General features: G+C 41.3%; 1 protein-coding gene across 2 annotated transcripts; it reads right to left on the reverse strand.

Moving 5' to 3' along the window:
• Positions 1 to 13,069: 13,069 nt before the first annotated feature.
• gpr85 (G protein-coupled receptor 85) lies at positions 13,070 to 17,050 on the reverse strand. 2 transcript variants are annotated; one of them, XM_049567337.1, is made up of 2 exons: positions 16,893 to 17,050; positions 13,070 to 15,625 (listed from the first exon to the last, which is right to left on the reverse strand). In XM_049567337.1, the coding sequence occupies exon 2, from the start codon at positions 15,472 to 15,474 to the stop codon at positions 14,341 to 14,343; it is 1,134 nt and encodes a 377-aa protein (XP_049423294.1). In that variant the 5' UTR covers positions 15,475 to 15,625; positions 16,893 to 17,050; the 3' UTR covers positions 13,070 to 14,340. The 2 variants fall into 2 exon arrangements, with proteins under 2 accessions (XP_049423294.1, XP_049423293.1); XM_049567336.1 differs by lacking the exon at positions 16,893 to 17,050 and adding an exon at positions 16,575 to 16,860.
• Between the last annotated feature and the right edge of the window lie 328 nt (positions 17,051 to 17,378).

Here is a 17,378-nt window from a genome sequence, read left to right on the forward strand (position 1 = left end):
CTCTCCACTGCACTCTTTTAGTTTCAACAAAGCGCACTGGCTTTCTGCTGGCTGCTAGCGCTAATGTGACCCGCTGTCCATTGAAATAATTGGAGTGAGTGATCAGAATTTCGTATCTAATTTAGCCAGAGTGAGAGAGCTCTTGACCGTATAGATGGAGCGAGGCTGCAGCAGAGTTCAGCACACGTGGATATGGCTCAGTTAAGTGGTGAGCCAATGAAAGTGCCTATCAGAAGATACATAGCTGCTCTTGGTTTGAAATAGTCCAGCGGTTCTTTTAACCATTGTAAGCTTTAAATTCAAAAAGAGAAATGTAATTTGATGTAGTTTAAAACACGGGGATATAAACCAAAAACTATTACTAGGCTCGCAGCAACATAAGAGCACAAATAAAGAGAGAACACACCAAGAACAGACTTGATGGAAAACGTGCTGAGTTGCATTAATGTGTGCTTGAACAGTTTCCCCAGACATCAGTACAGTCAGGAGTCTCAGCTGCCTGACATAAACAACATGTCCTGTGATCCATAATGCAAAATGTATGGACCAAAATTGTTGATGCATCATTTTTGAAGTAAGCAGTATCTAGAGAGGTTGACAGTTATTAGGCTGACAGCATGTTCTGGATAAAATCTGGCACGTTTTCACTGGTAAAATGGCAGGTTGGCAACCAGAAAACCGGATGTTTTCATTGCATTGATTGGCACTAATTTTAGCATACGTCGTACTTGTTTTGAGTAGCATGCAAGTGCTGCCTGCTCTTGTAATGACTTCCAAATACTTTGTCCATGCCAGTTAATGAACATACTGTAGTGGCATAGAGCAATGTTTCCCAACTGGTCCAGCCACAGGGTCCAGATTTCTCCTTAGTCATTAGTTCAAGGTCCACACACTTAATTATATTCAGTGTCATACTTGTGTTTGGCCATGTCATCAAGCTAGTTTGCTGTCTCTGTCAAGCAGCTGTCCTTTAGTCACTCACTCTACAGAAGGGACAACACTTCAAAATAAAAGCTCTGTGCTGGAAATTGACGGTACTTCAAAATAAAGTGTGTTTTTGAAAAAGTCACTTGTGGTCCATTCAGAATGGACCCAAAACCCACTTTTGGACCACAACCCACCAGTTGGGAACCACTAGCATAGAGTATACTGGTATTAGTTAACACTATAACAAAAGCAGCTGATGGTATGGAGATACAAAGTGTTCAAAATTCAGTCAATAATGAGATGTTGTGAAATAAATAATCATAACACTAAAAAATAATGAAATAAATTGTTATTAGGTTACATTATTCTTTTTATAACTTCCTCTGTATATTCTATATTTGTCTGTGTTAGTGTTTAATGCAATTTAATTCTGAACACCTTGGTGTCAAGTTTGATTCACTAATGCGCTTCCATTTTCGAACAGCATTTTAAAACAGACACAATCCCTATACACATCAGCATCACAGCACTGTTTCAGAAATAATCTCTGCCTATACTAACATGCCTGAGAATAAGCATGCAAGTGCCAGTGTAAACAGGAAACAGATTATCTACCCTGTGTTTGGATGCCTAATTGCAGAAAATACTGTAAAGATGGCGAAACGTAACACCAGGTATTTCTTTGCTTGGACCCACGACAAGATGAACCTGTTAGTAAGAGTAACACTTGAGTATAAGACCATCAAAGTGACGGGAAACAGATTGAGAGCTGTTGCAAGGCAAATATGGCGACATTTTAAAGCAATACTGGGAGCATTATCCCATAGTAACAATGCAAGAAGAATAAAACCATATAATGTATTTAAGTCAGGCATAGCTTTAGTGTTTTGGCTTGATGCATTGTGTCAGATAAGACCCTATCAGGAAGCAAACATGAAAGTGTGCGTCATTGTTTCATCACTCGCTCTGACTAACACACAACCTCTATCTTTTTCAAAGCAAAACAGCAGCGTTGTCAAAGGTCTCCATTTTAAAGGGGTTCCCAAATGCAGGAGTAAAGTGGGTGCTAGGTGTAAACGTAGCAATAATTACGCGTTTTAAAACAAAAACGTATTTGTGTGGATGTAGCCAAAGACCTTGTACTGTAATTAATAAAAGCTACAATTAAAACTGATTGTGAGACACATATGAAAGTCCTTGCTGACATAATGAATATGCTTATTTAGCCTATTATATTTTGTAGGAACACTGAATGATGTTTTTTTTTTCATTAAATAACAGTGATTATGCTTTTCAGTAGCAACCAGTACTGTATCCCTGTGAAGAGTGGAGCACTTGAAGATGAAATACTTGTATTAAAAAGAAAAACATTTTTACCAAATGGAAAACATAATATCAGACAGTACTGACCAATTATGACATACACCTGACCTGACCCAGTCTGAGAAGCGTTTTCTTCCTGCTATGAAAAGATAACACAAGAATTATGCAACGGTCAATTACATTCACCCATCTATTTTCTATAAAAATCTATTATTTTAGGTCAGGAGGCTGCAGTCCGGCCTGACGTGCTGTTTTAAGTACTGTACAATGAGCAAAATAATGTGCTTCTGTTTATGCCCAACCCGGCCATGCATGCGTGGCTCTGTAACACGGGTTATATAATGCGTAATTACAGAGCAGCAATCTGATGGTTTAAAGATGCATTCCCATTCTGTTAAGTGGTTGCTATGCTAACTCATGTGGTAACCAGGAAGCTGTGAGCGATGACTTGTTTATGTGGTAAGCAGGGAAGAAAATCCTGGCAAGAAAACCCTTTCAGGAGTTATTTCTAAAACATCACTGGGAGTTCATGAAAGTCACACACACAAGACTGTGGAGCGAGGCTGCCTGGCTGCAGAAGAATTAGCTCCAGTTGAACATTTGCTGTTTTCAGCTGCTTCTCTCCTGAGCTCGGGGCAAACTGTAACATCTTCTAAGAACTAATCTTAGACTAAAGAAGCAATGGGGAAGAGATGGTGAGGAGGTTCTTTTGTCAGCTGGTCTCGCAGAATCTTTGTAGCTCCGTGTCTTCGTGCAAAATAAAGATTTCTTATTTAAAAAAACAGCAATGTGAGGTTTATCCTCTTACATCAAAGTCCCAAAATTGACCTCTTTCCTGTGTTTCTAGCCGGGATATGAATGGGGAATGGCTCAGCAGGGAGCCAAACACAATTTAAACTCAAGTGGATGATAGATTTAGTATAAAAACAAATCACCAGGGAGGTGACTTACAGTTCACTGTACTTAAACCTTAACAATCATGTTGATAAATGGACGTTCATCCTGGGGCAGCACAGGTCAAGAGAGATGACAGCTCAAACCTGCCCTCATAGTGTGGCTGGGATTTTAAAACTTCAGCATAGGGACTGTACTTAATATTTTTGTGCTGCATTTACAATATAATCCATTTATAGAATTTAAAAAAAAACAGCAATGTTCAGGAGAGTGCGGTCAACTGAGACATTTTCGTGTCGACATGAAATAACCTTCTATCATTCACAGATACAAGAACAGATACAAGTGTCTGCTAACAAGGTACCATGTTTTTAGAGACCAAGCCAAATGTGAAGGCACAGTTTTGTAAAAAGTACAAGGAGTTCTCTCCCAAAAATGGTTGGGACATCTTGTTCTGGGCTGAAAAATATATTCAAATTGAAAACACCTTATATTTGAAATGTCGCTTGTTCCCACATCTTTAAAAAAAAAAAAAAAAAGGTAAATGGTAAATGGACTGCACTTACACAGTGCCTAAATAGTCTTCCAACCACTCAAAGTGCTTTTTACACTATGAGTCACATTCACCCATTCACACACTGGTGGCCAAGGCTACTGTACTAGGTGCCTCCTGCTACTCAGTAAGCATTCACACGCACTCACACACCAATGGAACAGCCATCAAGAGTGATTTGGGGTCCAATATCTTGCTCAAGCCACAACCACAGAAAAACATTTCTAATATTACATTTTCATAAATTACTGATATATGGAATTTGTCATCCCAAGTCTTTATTTCATCTGCACCTATCAGCCTAATGTGGTTGCCATAGATTACATGTAGCTTAAAGGTTTATGTAGGCTGTTGAGTTTGTGTCATTTAAATAAAAAAGCAAAGAAAAAGACGTCAAATAAACAACTTGAGGGTTAAAAAATTAAACTCTGTACATTCAAAATATGCTCAGGGGTTGAAATGTAGGCCTGTGAGGTTCTTCATAGTGGCTCTTACTTAAATAAAGCCTTTGTTTTGTTTACACTGTCCCAACTGAACCACCTCTCCTCTATAAGTAGAATAATCCGCACATCACATACAAAAAGCAGAACTATTCATTATATATTCAATTTCCAGTGTGTTCAGCAAGTAGCGAACACAAGCTGAGTGTAATTCAATCAATACCAGCTGAACAGCATTACAACACATCATGCAAACTACCAAAGCAGATCCAATAGTGCCGTGATTTACTCGGGGTTGCAGGTTTTTCCGTTGCTTTATGTGAAGTGTCTGAAAGCATTTTGCCCACAGGGACGTGAGGCCGAGTGGCTGGAAGAATGGCTGCGGTGATTCAGAAGAAAACTTTCACAGCAATGTGCTTTGAGGGGCCATGTGCTGTTGTTGGTGACTAATGATGATGGCTCTGTGCTGCTTTGCTCAGGGCTCTCTTAACCCCCCCCCCCCCCCCCCCCTTTCGCTGCTCTCCCAACACCATACATAAAGACGCAAAATGCATCAGGGACTGTTCGATGCACAGCAATTATCAATTAACATGTGGTGGTTGTTTACAGTGTCGATTTTGCATTCTAAGACACATCAGGGCATATGACATCAAAGGTAAACACACAATAAACCATGCTGCAGAGCATTGCCTCATACAGCTTGTACTGTTTGTGAACTGGAGTATGGTAAGCCTATAAATTGTGCAAATACCAACAGTGTAATCAGTCTCTGAGAAGCAAGCTATTATATCTATGCAGCAAATATAATTCTTCAAGAGGAAAATTGAATGCCTTGGACACAGAAGGTAGAAAATTACTTTTTCACTGTAACCATGTTTACAGTAGGAGAAAAAGATTTTTTTTTCTTTGTAGGAAAGCTGCCGGGCCACTTTGTTCCAAAACATCACGTTAGAGGTTTGTGATTGCAATAAAAAATAACAAAACTATTTCAACTTATTTTTTTTACCACCCTAAAGGATGCAACACAGCTGATAAATTTAGAGATGAAGCTGCTGATGTGCATCCATAGGGGAACGGATGCTCACCTAAACTGGTTCTCTTGATTAAAATGTTCTTCGCACAGGTACACAATAACACAAACACATTCAAAGAATGGTTTAACATTCAGCTCTTGCCTATAGCCAAATGAAATCCTCATCCAACACAACAAAAGCCCTTATTATTATTATTTGTGCACTGCAGAAAATGTTTGATTTGTTACAGCAGGTTATCTCTATAATTAGCACCCAAAAAAAAGATGAATCATCCCGTTCACACACACGCTGAAAGATAACAGAAACATCTCTGAGTCAAATATACTCTAAAGATGATATGAAACACAAAAAAGAGCAGACATGTCCATCTCAACGAGCCATTTAATCCAGTATTCAGAGCTCAAACTCAGCCAGTAGGATGATGTAAGTGTTTGTTGTATAATTTGGTGTTTCCAAGGCAACTTAATTCAGCAGATTTTTTCCTGGAAGTGATCTGCTTTATTAGCAAGAAAACTCTTCAAAGAAATGACACTGCATTGCAAACATGGTAATTAACTGCTCCCTCTGGAGCCACCGCTGTTACAAAAAGGAGGAATATACACGTGTACATGCGGATAAAACAACAAATGGACGACAGAAGCGCAGGTGACACGGCTATCAGTCAAGTCAGGCATCATCAATCAACACTGCCATCAATGCTGCTCGACAAATTAAGATGGATGCCAAAAATGTGGTTGCATCATCGCATTGATTTTGCTCCACAAATGGAGCATAAATGCAGTTTTAAATTCGCAAGCTCGGGGTAGAAACTGCCGCCTGTCACCTTCTCAAGGCCCCCTTTTCAGTTGGTTATTAAACCGGTGATCACACACACATCCATCCATTACCTGTCAACTATGTAAATAAGGTGAATTAAGAATTCACAACGCATTAATTCTCCCCCTCTCCGTCTGAGAAAGAGAGATGAAGAGTTCTGTTTCCCTCCTGCTCGGGCTCTCTTCTGCTCTGATATCATAAACGGCAGAGACACAGGGCAGAGAGGAGGAGGAGGAGGCAAGAGCTCACTAGACCGAGCCTTTGTGAGCATGACGGGCCTGACTCACGAGAATGAGATGTTTCCAAAAATAAAGGAGGGAGGGAGATAGCGGGAGAGAGAGTGTGCTGAACAGGCTGGAACACAAGAAAACGAGTGGATTAACTCCCTCCCCATCCCCATCCCCCACCCCCTCCTCCCCTTTCCAAAAGCCCTTGGATTCATCACAAAACATGCCGAATTAGTGGGAACAAATCGCCTGTATAAACACCCCTAAACACTTTCCCCAATTGCCATGACGCAAAAATTAGATAAATAAATAAAAAATGATGCCATCCTCAGAACATTCATAAACGCTGCATCCAAGCTTTAAACAAGATCTCCAAATGCATGTTCTCTTTAATATTTATTTTCACTGTTCCCCTGGGGGCGGACAAACCCAACTGTGAGCAGATGTAAGCAGTCGGTTGCATGTTCTAAATAGGCGCCATAATGTACATGTTTGGCTTTTTATCACGACAGATTGCCCTCCGCAAACGCAGTGCTATGAGAATATGGTAGTCTCAGCCTCCTTGCTGCGAATCATAATACTCTGAAAGCCCCTATAAGCCAGATAGCAGCTTCTGAATATTTTAGTCTGTTAGGAAAATGTTTGCAGTGCCTGCTAGTTTTGTCAGTTTTATCCAACAAGCTTGGTCTAATTTGAGTACAATAAAAAGTGGAATAAAAGGGACTGGCCCTGCTCATTGGTGGAGAGGCGTTTTTCGGGCACCAGCTACCAAAATCACAACACCCTATTCAATTTTCATGTGACCCAAATATTTCCTTTCCTTCCCACTAACTGCTGGAGGTACGTCATCTAGATCTCCTCATTTCAGACTGGCTGTATAGCGCCTGGTGAATAAGATGATTATCTTAACACAGACAGCGAAAGACCACTTGGCTCGCAATTGGTCAGCCTCCCCAAATCTGGAGTGTTGAAGAATGCCACAAAAAAGTCACCCAAATCATATTCATCATCAGGCAGACAACGATAAGAGACAAAGATGAGGACGCTGATAGTTTGTCGTCCAGCACATTGATTCCCCATCAGGACTCGGACAGGCCGGCAGAGTATCATGGGACCCTTTAATCTGGCATGAAAGACACGGGTAATCCTTGTTGGAGGATTACTCCCGACCAGTACTCTCTCTTCACATATTCCAACTTTGGTCTACATGTGCTTAAGTACTAACCCACCAATCGTGCTCTATCCGCAGCTCCATCACTCATCCTAAGTCTTAGCAGCGAAGGAGACATGTTTACTCTTGACTCCCACTGCAGCCCAGAGGATTTAACAGTAAAGAAACAGAACCTATGCGAGCTTACATCCTGACCTGTACTCCAAACACACTGCAGCAGCCACTTTCCGCCGCTCAAACCATCCTTTCAAAGCGTGATGACATTATGCTGCAACATTTACATTCGGATAAACAGCTCAATCCTGCATGGGATGTTCTGCACAACACAGTGTACCTACAGATATCAAAGCAAAAAAACACCATGGATTTTTCTGTGCAGCTGTGATAACCACACTGGCAGGAATAACCGCAAACATGTAAACCACTTGCAACCCTGCATGTGTCCTGCATTATCGCTGCAGCATTTCCACAACAGCTGCTTTTTCATGGTGGAACAACAGAGCAGAAACAGTGTGGCAGTCGTATAAGAAGCAGGGATCCATACTAAAGTTTTTGTTTAGCTTTTTAAGGAACAGTTCCACATTTTGGATATACATTAATTCACTTTCTTATAGAGGGTTAGCTGAAAAGATTGATCCCACTGTTATGTCCGTAGGGTAAACATGAGGCTGGAGCCAGCAGCCAGTTAGCTTAGCTTAGCATAAAGACTGGAAACAGCTAGCCTGGGTTTGTCAAAAGGTAACAAATTCAGCCTAGCAGCACCTCTAGAGCCCATTAATTAACATGTAATGATCTAGACTCCTTCTTGGCAGGGGCTACTTGCATTTGGACAGAGTCACACTAGCTGTTTGCCCCTGTTCCCAGTCTTTGTGCTAAGCTAATTTAGCTAGCTGCTGGCTGTAGCTTCGTATTTAGCATACAGACATGAGAGTGGTATCAACCTCCTCAACAAAAAAGCAAATAAGCGTATTTCTCAAACAGTGCAGAGCCAAAAATGTGCATTCTTGTAATGCAAATACTCGGTTATGCCTTAAAATGATGAACAACTTCCACAGTCTTAAAGTTCTTTGAAAAATCTATCATCTAGTAGCCTTAAAGGGGAACTCTGCCCATTTTCAAAATTCATACATGTTACTCCTAAGGTCTAAAATAGTCCAAAAATATAATTATAAGCAATAATAAGCATTAGCAACTGTCTCACAAATCCAAAAACTAGAGTGCTAAAACTCAAATTTGTGATGTCATAGGATATAATGTCTGGAGCTGCTCCATAGACAATGAATGGTGAAAGATGTTCTAGATGACACTGAGAGCACCCAGGGGAATGTTCTAAGTATATGGGTACATTTTTAGTTTCAGAACTGAGAACACTACAACAGAATAAAGCTAATCTGGAAATAAAAAAATAACAAACAAACTATGGGTTCTTAAAATCAGCCTCCTATTCATTGTCTATGAAGCAGCTCCAGACTTTAAACCCTATGACATCACACGTTTGAGACATACTACTCTGGTTTCTGGCTTCAATAGAGAGTAGCTCATCAAGCAACACAAATATTGATTGAACTTTCCTTTGCCATGGCAATAACATATTAGAATTCTTAATTTAGGTGGTGTTCCCTCTTAATCTTCCAGTCGACAAAGATAGCAAACAAACAGCTGTAACATTAAATGTACAGAACACGTGAAAAAACGTCACTATAGCCCAGAGATACCTTCTGGTGCACACAGGTGTGATGCCAAAGATAGAACTAAGACTAAGTCGTCCTCCTTAAAAAAATTTGCTTCGAGCTAATTTCCAGAGAAATGATCCGACCACTGAATCTCACATTACAGGAGGGAGAGAGGAAAAAAAATACTGTTAAAATATGCAGGACGGAACCTTTGAAGCTCCATCCGCAATTTAATCAGTTAATATTTAAAGCAGGGATATTCTTTATATAAGGCATTTGCATGATGGGCTGCAGGAGCTGGGAGAGTGGGGGGGGGTGGTTGTTGGAAATGAAGACATAAAGAGTGGGATATTATGTGGAGAAATCTTTATCCACTTGCAAATTTTTATCAGGCATCACGTTGATCATTGGTATTCAGAGGCCTGCGCTGCCCATAATAGCTTGTCAGACAATAAATGCCGCAACTTTTTTTTTTCCCAGGGCTGTCCCCCCTCCAGGGAGCAGAAATCATCATTATGCTGTGTTTTATTGGACCTTCTCTCCTCCTGCATCTTCATCTAATGACATCTTATTTGTCATTACATATGCAGTAGGAGGTTTACACACATTCAGATTTATCTATGTTTAAATCTTTCACATGTATTTTTTCTAATTAAAAATCCCCCTTTTTTACAGAACCAGCTTGTCCCAGATGTTTTAGTGCTGGACATCTCCTCTGGATATTATATCTAACAGCATTGGAAAATGATAGGCATTTATTTATAATAGCAACAATGGATTATGAATGGACAGAGCGCAGGACATAATTAAACTCGTACAGCAGCGGAAAAAACAGACAAAAATAGTGACATTTTAGTAACACCTACACATGTAGACAAACAGTCACACATTTTTTGAACCTCCCCATTATCATTCATTTGACCATTACCAATTTGCTGAAGCACATTAGCCATAAAGCTGTAAAGCCATTAGAGGGAAAAACTACTGCGGCTCTGCACTTTGATGACTGATAACCATGTAGTCTAGAGCTGAAAAGAGGTCTGTTTGGCTTCAGAGCCTTTTCTGACACACTGATAGTGGATTGACCTGTGAGTGATGACAAACACACACACAGAAAAACATGAAAACCTGCAGCCACATACACACACACACACACACACTGTCAAACACACACATATACACACAAAGAACAGAGTAAATCATTTGACCAAACATCCCACGGAAAACTCCACCAAACACATTGTAAGTAAATGTCATTTTGCGAAACAAAAATGAATGCCCTGGAGAAATTATGCAAAGCATATTGAACCATTATATTTCCAGCTCACACAATCAAACAAATATGCAGAGTAGGGTGATGCCAACACAGAAAGCAATTCTTCCTTTATCCTGAGTAGCTTGTCAGAAGATTGAGTTGTCCACTCCATTCCATTCAAGGCAGCTATTCATATTTGAGTGCTTCTCGGCACGGACCCTTACTGCACTTTAATTAAGGTTTGGCATGCATTATACCAACAGAAAATGCTTAAGAATGCAGAAAGGCTCACATTAGATAAGCTTTTTCCCCCCTTTTAGAAAAAAAAGCCAATGTTTCTCAGTCAACAGATGGTATTTACTCAAATTATAGACAGCAAATGAGGGCTAGGGTGAGATGCTTTTTTTCCGAGCCCATTGGCAGTCCATTAAAAAACTGAAATTGTGTGCACAAATCCACTGAGATACAAGGAGAGTGACATGGAATTAGGGATGGTCGTGTTATTCATTGGCAGCCAAAATCCAATAGCAAAGTCCTCTGATCATTAAATGAAAAGTATCTCCAGCAAAGCATTATAATTGCCTCACAAAAAAAAAAAATCCGTTTTTGCTTTCTTCCGTGATCTAAACGCAAGTGCAAAGAACCAATCCCAGTCAGATGGTAGAGCGAGACTACAGCTTCCTAATTGCTTTGATTAGGAACAATATGCTTCTCGATGTTTCTCGGGAGACGCGTTACCTTGGAGGGAAAAAGAGTTCAATGTGAGAGCTTGTCTGCCGGAATGAACCGCTTTCAAGCCGACCACCTCTGCCTGTCATCTTCCCTCAGACGTGGAGGGAAACAGAATTACTGGGACACTGAAATGAACACGCGAGGAAATGGGCCAGTGCTCAAAAATGACACAGTTTGTGATTTGCATATGCTGAATGAGGCTAAAATATACATAAGTGAGATATTAATTCCTGCTCCAGTCTCAAGTAGCACAGTTTCAGCCCCAGTTTAAAGATCAAATCCCACATTTTCCTTTTTTGTTTCATCGTCAACCGTCATATTCATCCATGTCAAGAAGCATGGGACAGGGTTCATGACAGACAAAAGGCAAAGAGAAAGACATGATGTAAAACTAGACCAGAGCTCTCACGACATCTGATTCGGCCCTTCTGGGTCCAGATTGGACTGATGATCAGTGTCCAAAATACAGCAGTAATTGCCAACGCCTTGATGAAAATAGACCCCTAATAGATATTTGTCATCAGGGGAACCTGCATGCAATTACCTGGAGTGTTTACAAGCCATTTCAGCATCATATTATGTGTCTGAATCATACAGAACTGGCAGTTACAAATGTCATATTATTCAGTTCACTCTCTATTCTTGCAGATGCACGTATTAGCATTTGAACATTGCCAACATTCTGTAATCACAGTCTTCTTACAGAGGAATACCACTCAATTTAAGAATAAACATGCCTTGGTATTGTGATCTTTACTAGCCTCAGTTTCAAACTGTTATGAAATTCATTTTCATAACAGCTGCACATCAGTGTGACCTCAAAAATGAGGGAATGTGACAAACCAATATGTCATTCCTGGCTACAGGGCTCCGTGCAAAGGTATTCATTAATCCAGAGTGGCTTGCCATCATTCCATATGGGAGTTGCATAATATTATATCTGAAATTCAGTGGTATTCCCCTTTAACACGGAATGAAAAAACTGCGAGGGGTGAGTGTGCCCAGGGATATATTCATGGAGATTATTCCCATTAAATGTCAAACACACTTCACATTCAATGACAAGGTTTAGCATATATTCTGTTTTGACAAGCTGTCCCAAGGACTCAAATGACAGAAAAGATTGTGTTGCAGAGAAGACACATTTGAAAATGTTATCACTTTCTCAATGACACACAGAAATCTTGTAGAAATACCAACCAACATTAGTCATAAATACAAATGATAGACAATTTAACATTTCAGCAGTGGCTTTAAAGTATAAAGTAATCACAGGGTAATGATTTTTTGAGTGTTTTGTAATGAAGTCTCATGAATTCAGGTGAGAAAAGGACATTTTAGAGATAAAAATATAAATCTTTGTCTTGCAGGGATTGGTAAGTAATCTCTTGCCCAAGCACCATTTCAAAACACTACCACAACTGCACCAATTCCGAAGGGTTTGGCAGATGTTTCCCAGATGTCAGCATGGCCATACGGTTCAGATTTCTACCCAATGAGAGGGATAAAAAACAAATTTTGTAAAATGGAAACTTTTTATTTTCAAAAAAAGCAACAGATTACACAGTTAACTTTCAGCAAATGCAATCCTAACTGAAACTGTACTCACATTCGGGACTTCAAAATGAAAGACTCACATACTTACACACAATCTATCTATAATATACAAAAAAGAATACATAATAAATATTAAAATGGCCACAAGAGAAAAAAGTAAGTCATTGAAAACAATCAGTAGAGAGCAAATGTAGGGAAAGTAGAAACAAGACAGGTGTGCCTTAAATGTCTTCTTTTTTTTTCGTTTTCTTTTACATTTTTTACAAATTGTGCAAGATTTCATACTAAGGCTCTGGTCTTGAAGTGACTGTTGTCTGATCCACGCAGCACGCTCTGAAACGCACACACATGCACCCACCGACACGCACACGCACGCACGCGCACACACACTCCCTGTGCTCTGAGCACTCTGTGGGGTGAAGCAAACCATTGCAGAATAAAAATGGGCTGCTCAGTGTATGGCCTGTGATGCTCATGGGAGTGGACCAGCTTTTAAAAAATGGACATGCACTTCACATTGATGTGAAAAAGAAACCAAAAAACATCCCCTTGCATCTTAAAAAAACGACTTCTTAGGAGTGAATGAAATAAAATGAAGTAAAAAAAATAATAACCCAACAACCAAGAAACATGACAATATCATAACCATTAAGGCAAGAACACCCGGAGTGGCATCAGCAATACTGTAACAATATGATAGTGTTTAGGTACATGGATATGATGAAACATTTAACTACTTCTTCAATGTCTTTTTTAAGCACAAGTTTGTTCTTAAAAGCAACTTTTTTTTTTTTCAAAATCCAAACATCATTTCTTCGTTTTTTTTCCTCTTTTTTTTGTAAAAGGTGATAAGAAAATAACAATGCCAGACACTAGGGACATATGGATCGTAAAACTACAAGAAATCGTTTCTAGTTTTAAGTTGCAACTTCAAAAAAACCACACATTGTAAATCCCCGTCGTTAAGCCCCCGCCCGGTAAATGAAAAAGATATCACTTACATTAAAACCATTTTTATCCTCTTGTGATGGTGTATTCCAACAGTCACCAAGTTTTGCTTTACTTACAGCGATTGTGTAGTCTGTTGCAAATTAAAGCATTCATTGTTTAGTTTGGAAAAGAAGGAAACGAAAAAAAGTTGTCCTTGCAATGCAACTGGCAACTGTTGACCAAAAAAAGCATCTTTACATCTTCTTTTTAGTGCAACTCTTAAAATGTAAAACATTTCCAGTGATTCCTTGAGAGGTATCATTTCTTTGTTTTTTTGTTCTTTTTTTTTTTCTTTTCATATTTATGTATTTCACACCTCACAGAATAACGCGTTTTCAAAATATCCAAAGCAAGAGAGGGTTTGTTTTTATTGTTTTGTCATTTCTTTTTTTCTATTTTTTTTTTCCAGCTTTTTGCTTCTCTGCATTGGCATGGCCTTCCAAAAATGTCTGTTTACTAGAACATAAACACAGGAGGGGATCCAGACCTCCTGCGTATTCCCATTCCCTTCAGCCTCCATGTTTGATACGTTTTATATTCAATCACCCCCGGCCGGAGCCTCGTGATTGGCGGTCCACCTTCTACCTCTGAAAACAAGGGTTAGGAGAAGGAGGAACAGGAGGAAAACTGGAGGATGAAGAGAAGAGAGATAGAAGAGACAGTGCGCTGTACAATGGGAACGAGCCCAGATCAAGATCAATCAGGGAAATAGAGACATAGATGTGAAAAAAAACCCACAGCAAAACCTTCATATAACGCAGTAGGGTTCCCTTGGTAACCTGGATTTTCTGCAGTAGAGGAGTGTGGTGCTGAAGCAGCGCCGAAGCTCCCTGTTGGAGAAGATGCAGATGAAAGGATTGACCCCAGCCTGGGCAAAGCTCATCCACACGGCTGCCGTCAGGTAGCCTCCAGGGACCACAGGGCCCCTTGCAAACACCCGCCAGTAGCAGGCGACCAGATATGGCCCCCACAGTGCCAGGAAGAAAAACGTCATGATGTAGAACATCCTACTAATCCTCTTCTCTGTTTTGAATTCATCCAATACCAGTAGACGCCTACGGCCTGCTGCGTTGCTGTTCTGCCGGATGCCTAGCAAGGTAGGCGGGGTGGGGCCTCGACCAAATCCAGCCAGCCAGTTGGCCGCCGCCTGCCCACTGGCGCCTGGCCCGTGGAAGGTCCAGTTCTGGCTGACAGCAGGCACGAACTGGACAGGCTTCATCTTCCGACGATCGTGGACAAAGAAGATGAGCTTGAGGTAAACCAGCTGTGTGGCCAGGAGGATGAGCGCCAGCAGGAGCATGAAGCCCAGCGAATCATTCGCCCTGAAGGAACGGTGCTGGAACGTGCACTGGTCCTCCTCCCGGATAAAAGAATACGTCCCTACGTCTAGCACCGGTGGGAACGCCATAGCCACTGACAACGTCCACACCATGCAGATGACAGCTAAGCAGGTCCAGAAGGTCAGCCTCTTGGTGTAGAAACGGTGGTGCGCGATGGCCAGGTAGCGCGTGACACTGACGCAGAACAGCATAAACGCCGTGTGGAAACAGGAAAGCACACCCAGGAAGGCGATCACCTTACAGGTCAGCGTGCCATAGGTCCACGCAGATCCATTCTTGACCGAGGTGAAGACAAAGGGAAAGCAGATGGCGGAGCGCAGGATGTCAGAGGCGCAAAGGTCCAGCAGGAAATAGTAGGGCGCCCGGTGTAGGCTCTTGTCTTTGACCAGCAGGATGGAGATCAGGAGGTTTCCAACCACACCGACTCCGATGATAAAACCCAGAGAGGTCAGTTTGAGGAACGTGGCGAGAGGAGAGACATTCTGCAAGATGGTGTGGTCCCCTGCATGGCTATAGTTCGCCATAGATGGAGGAGGGATCATAAAGATAGCGGAATAGCTTCAGCCAAGTATCATGATCTAGAGGTGGCAGGGGGAGGCGTTAGATCCATTTGGCGGTGTGCTTTGAAGAGGTTTCCAGGCATATAGGCAACCTCTCCTCTAAGGCATCCTTTGTTCCTTTGTCTCATCACACCTAAAAAAAACAAAAAAAACCCTGAAAAATATTATCCTCCCATCAGCATTCAGTCCCATACAACAGCTGCATTGTTTCCAACTGCACTTGCACAATCTAGAATGTGATAAGCAATCATTTTGCCTCCCTCCGCCTGCCATTTATATATTTATTTTACATTTTAACATTTAGAGTGGCACAGTGCAGAGCTCTGCCTCGGCTCCAGTACAAGACAGATAGATTGACACACAGACAGACAGTGATGGAGCTTGATTAGACTAAAGCATTAATCTGTTACAGGATTACAATTACGTCTTGTGGCTTCGGAATTTCTCTGAACAAAAGGCAGGCACAAAGCACAGCCCAGCCTTCATTAGGAGACGACGCATTTTTGGTTTTACCTTTGAAATTATGTATATATTTTAAGAAAAGGCTCTGTTTGGATAGATTTTTTAGGGGGGGACACGAAACATTAAGAGAAATGCATCCAAAATAAGCTCTTCTCGATCACACCCTCCACCCTGCAGAACAGAGGACGGCTCTTTGGAGCGGTGGGTGCCTCGAATAAACTCGCCCTGCCTTCGTGCATTGTGGAAAAATCGACGGAGGGTGCATTATACACAATAAAGCATCCGTGTTTTTGTCTGATTAAAGGTTAACTGGATTACAGCTCTCACGTTAATAAGCAGTGTTCTCATTATAGGGCGTTATGGAGCCGCTCGACTTTCCCTATCATCTCCTATGTCCTAATATACTGTGTAACACACACACTTAAGCCGCATTTCGACATCATTTGGCTCGTTAATGCGCGGGAGTGATTATCAGTCAGGATGGAAGTGACAATAACAAGCCAGCCGGTGATAATATTATGGGATGTTCTGCTCGATCGCTGTTTGTTTTTATTGTTTGGAAAAAAAAAAACCAGACACACAGCCACATCTGATTATGATGAATATTGGTGTCTACTTACGCGTTTAAATGCGTCCTCCCGATTGTCAGCCGAGTGTTTCGCTACGCGCGTTTCAATCCGAAAGATTCGGGTGGAAAACCACAGCAGGTTAAAACCATCGTCCTCGCATCCCAACCGGCTGGATGAAGCATAACAGCGAAGCGGAGATCCGTACGTCCATTAGACTAGAATAATTTCCAAGTCCCCTGCTATGAATTGCCCAGAATTCGCAGCCACCACACAAGACAAGGCCAAAAAAAAAAAAAAAAAAAAGAGGAAGGGAGCGAGAGAAAGAGAGAGAGAAGAGACAGCCGATCACAAGATCAATCAAAACCCTACCTGTTGATAATCCTATTTGGTTTCCCTCCGGCAGGTTAATTACATTGCACGAGTCGGGGTTTTTGCTGTTTTTGTAAAAAAAAAAAAAAAAAAGCCTGATTTGTTGCCTGCCCCCCTTTTTTCCCTCCACGGTGAATATCCTACAGTAAACGGAGCCCAGTGCGCATGCGCCCTGCATCCCTATTTGTGATCCAAGACGCGTCTTGTCTCTTGTTGCAGCAGCAGCGGCAGCAGCCCCCCCCCCTCTCTCTCTCTCTCTCTCTCTCACGGTAACATCTGCACAACGTGGCCGCTGCTGGCCGGTAACGCGTTACAGCAGGACTCATTAACCCCCAGTGTAACGGGAAATGGATTACTGGTTTAGTGACAGTTTTACACACATCATTCTCCTGATTGTTTTAGATTGATTTAAATCACGTTTAAAATGAAATGATACCAAAAGCTTATACAGTCTAGACATGGGCAGATTATGAGACAATGGGGCCC

This window comes from Epinephelus fuscoguttatus, linkage group LG22 (assembly GCF_011397635.1).
Source record: "Epinephelus fuscoguttatus linkage group LG22, E.fuscoguttatus.final_Chr_v1".
In the NCBI taxonomy this organism is placed as follows: Eukaryota; Metazoa; Chordata; class Actinopteri; order Perciformes; family Serranidae; genus Epinephelus; species Epinephelus fuscoguttatus.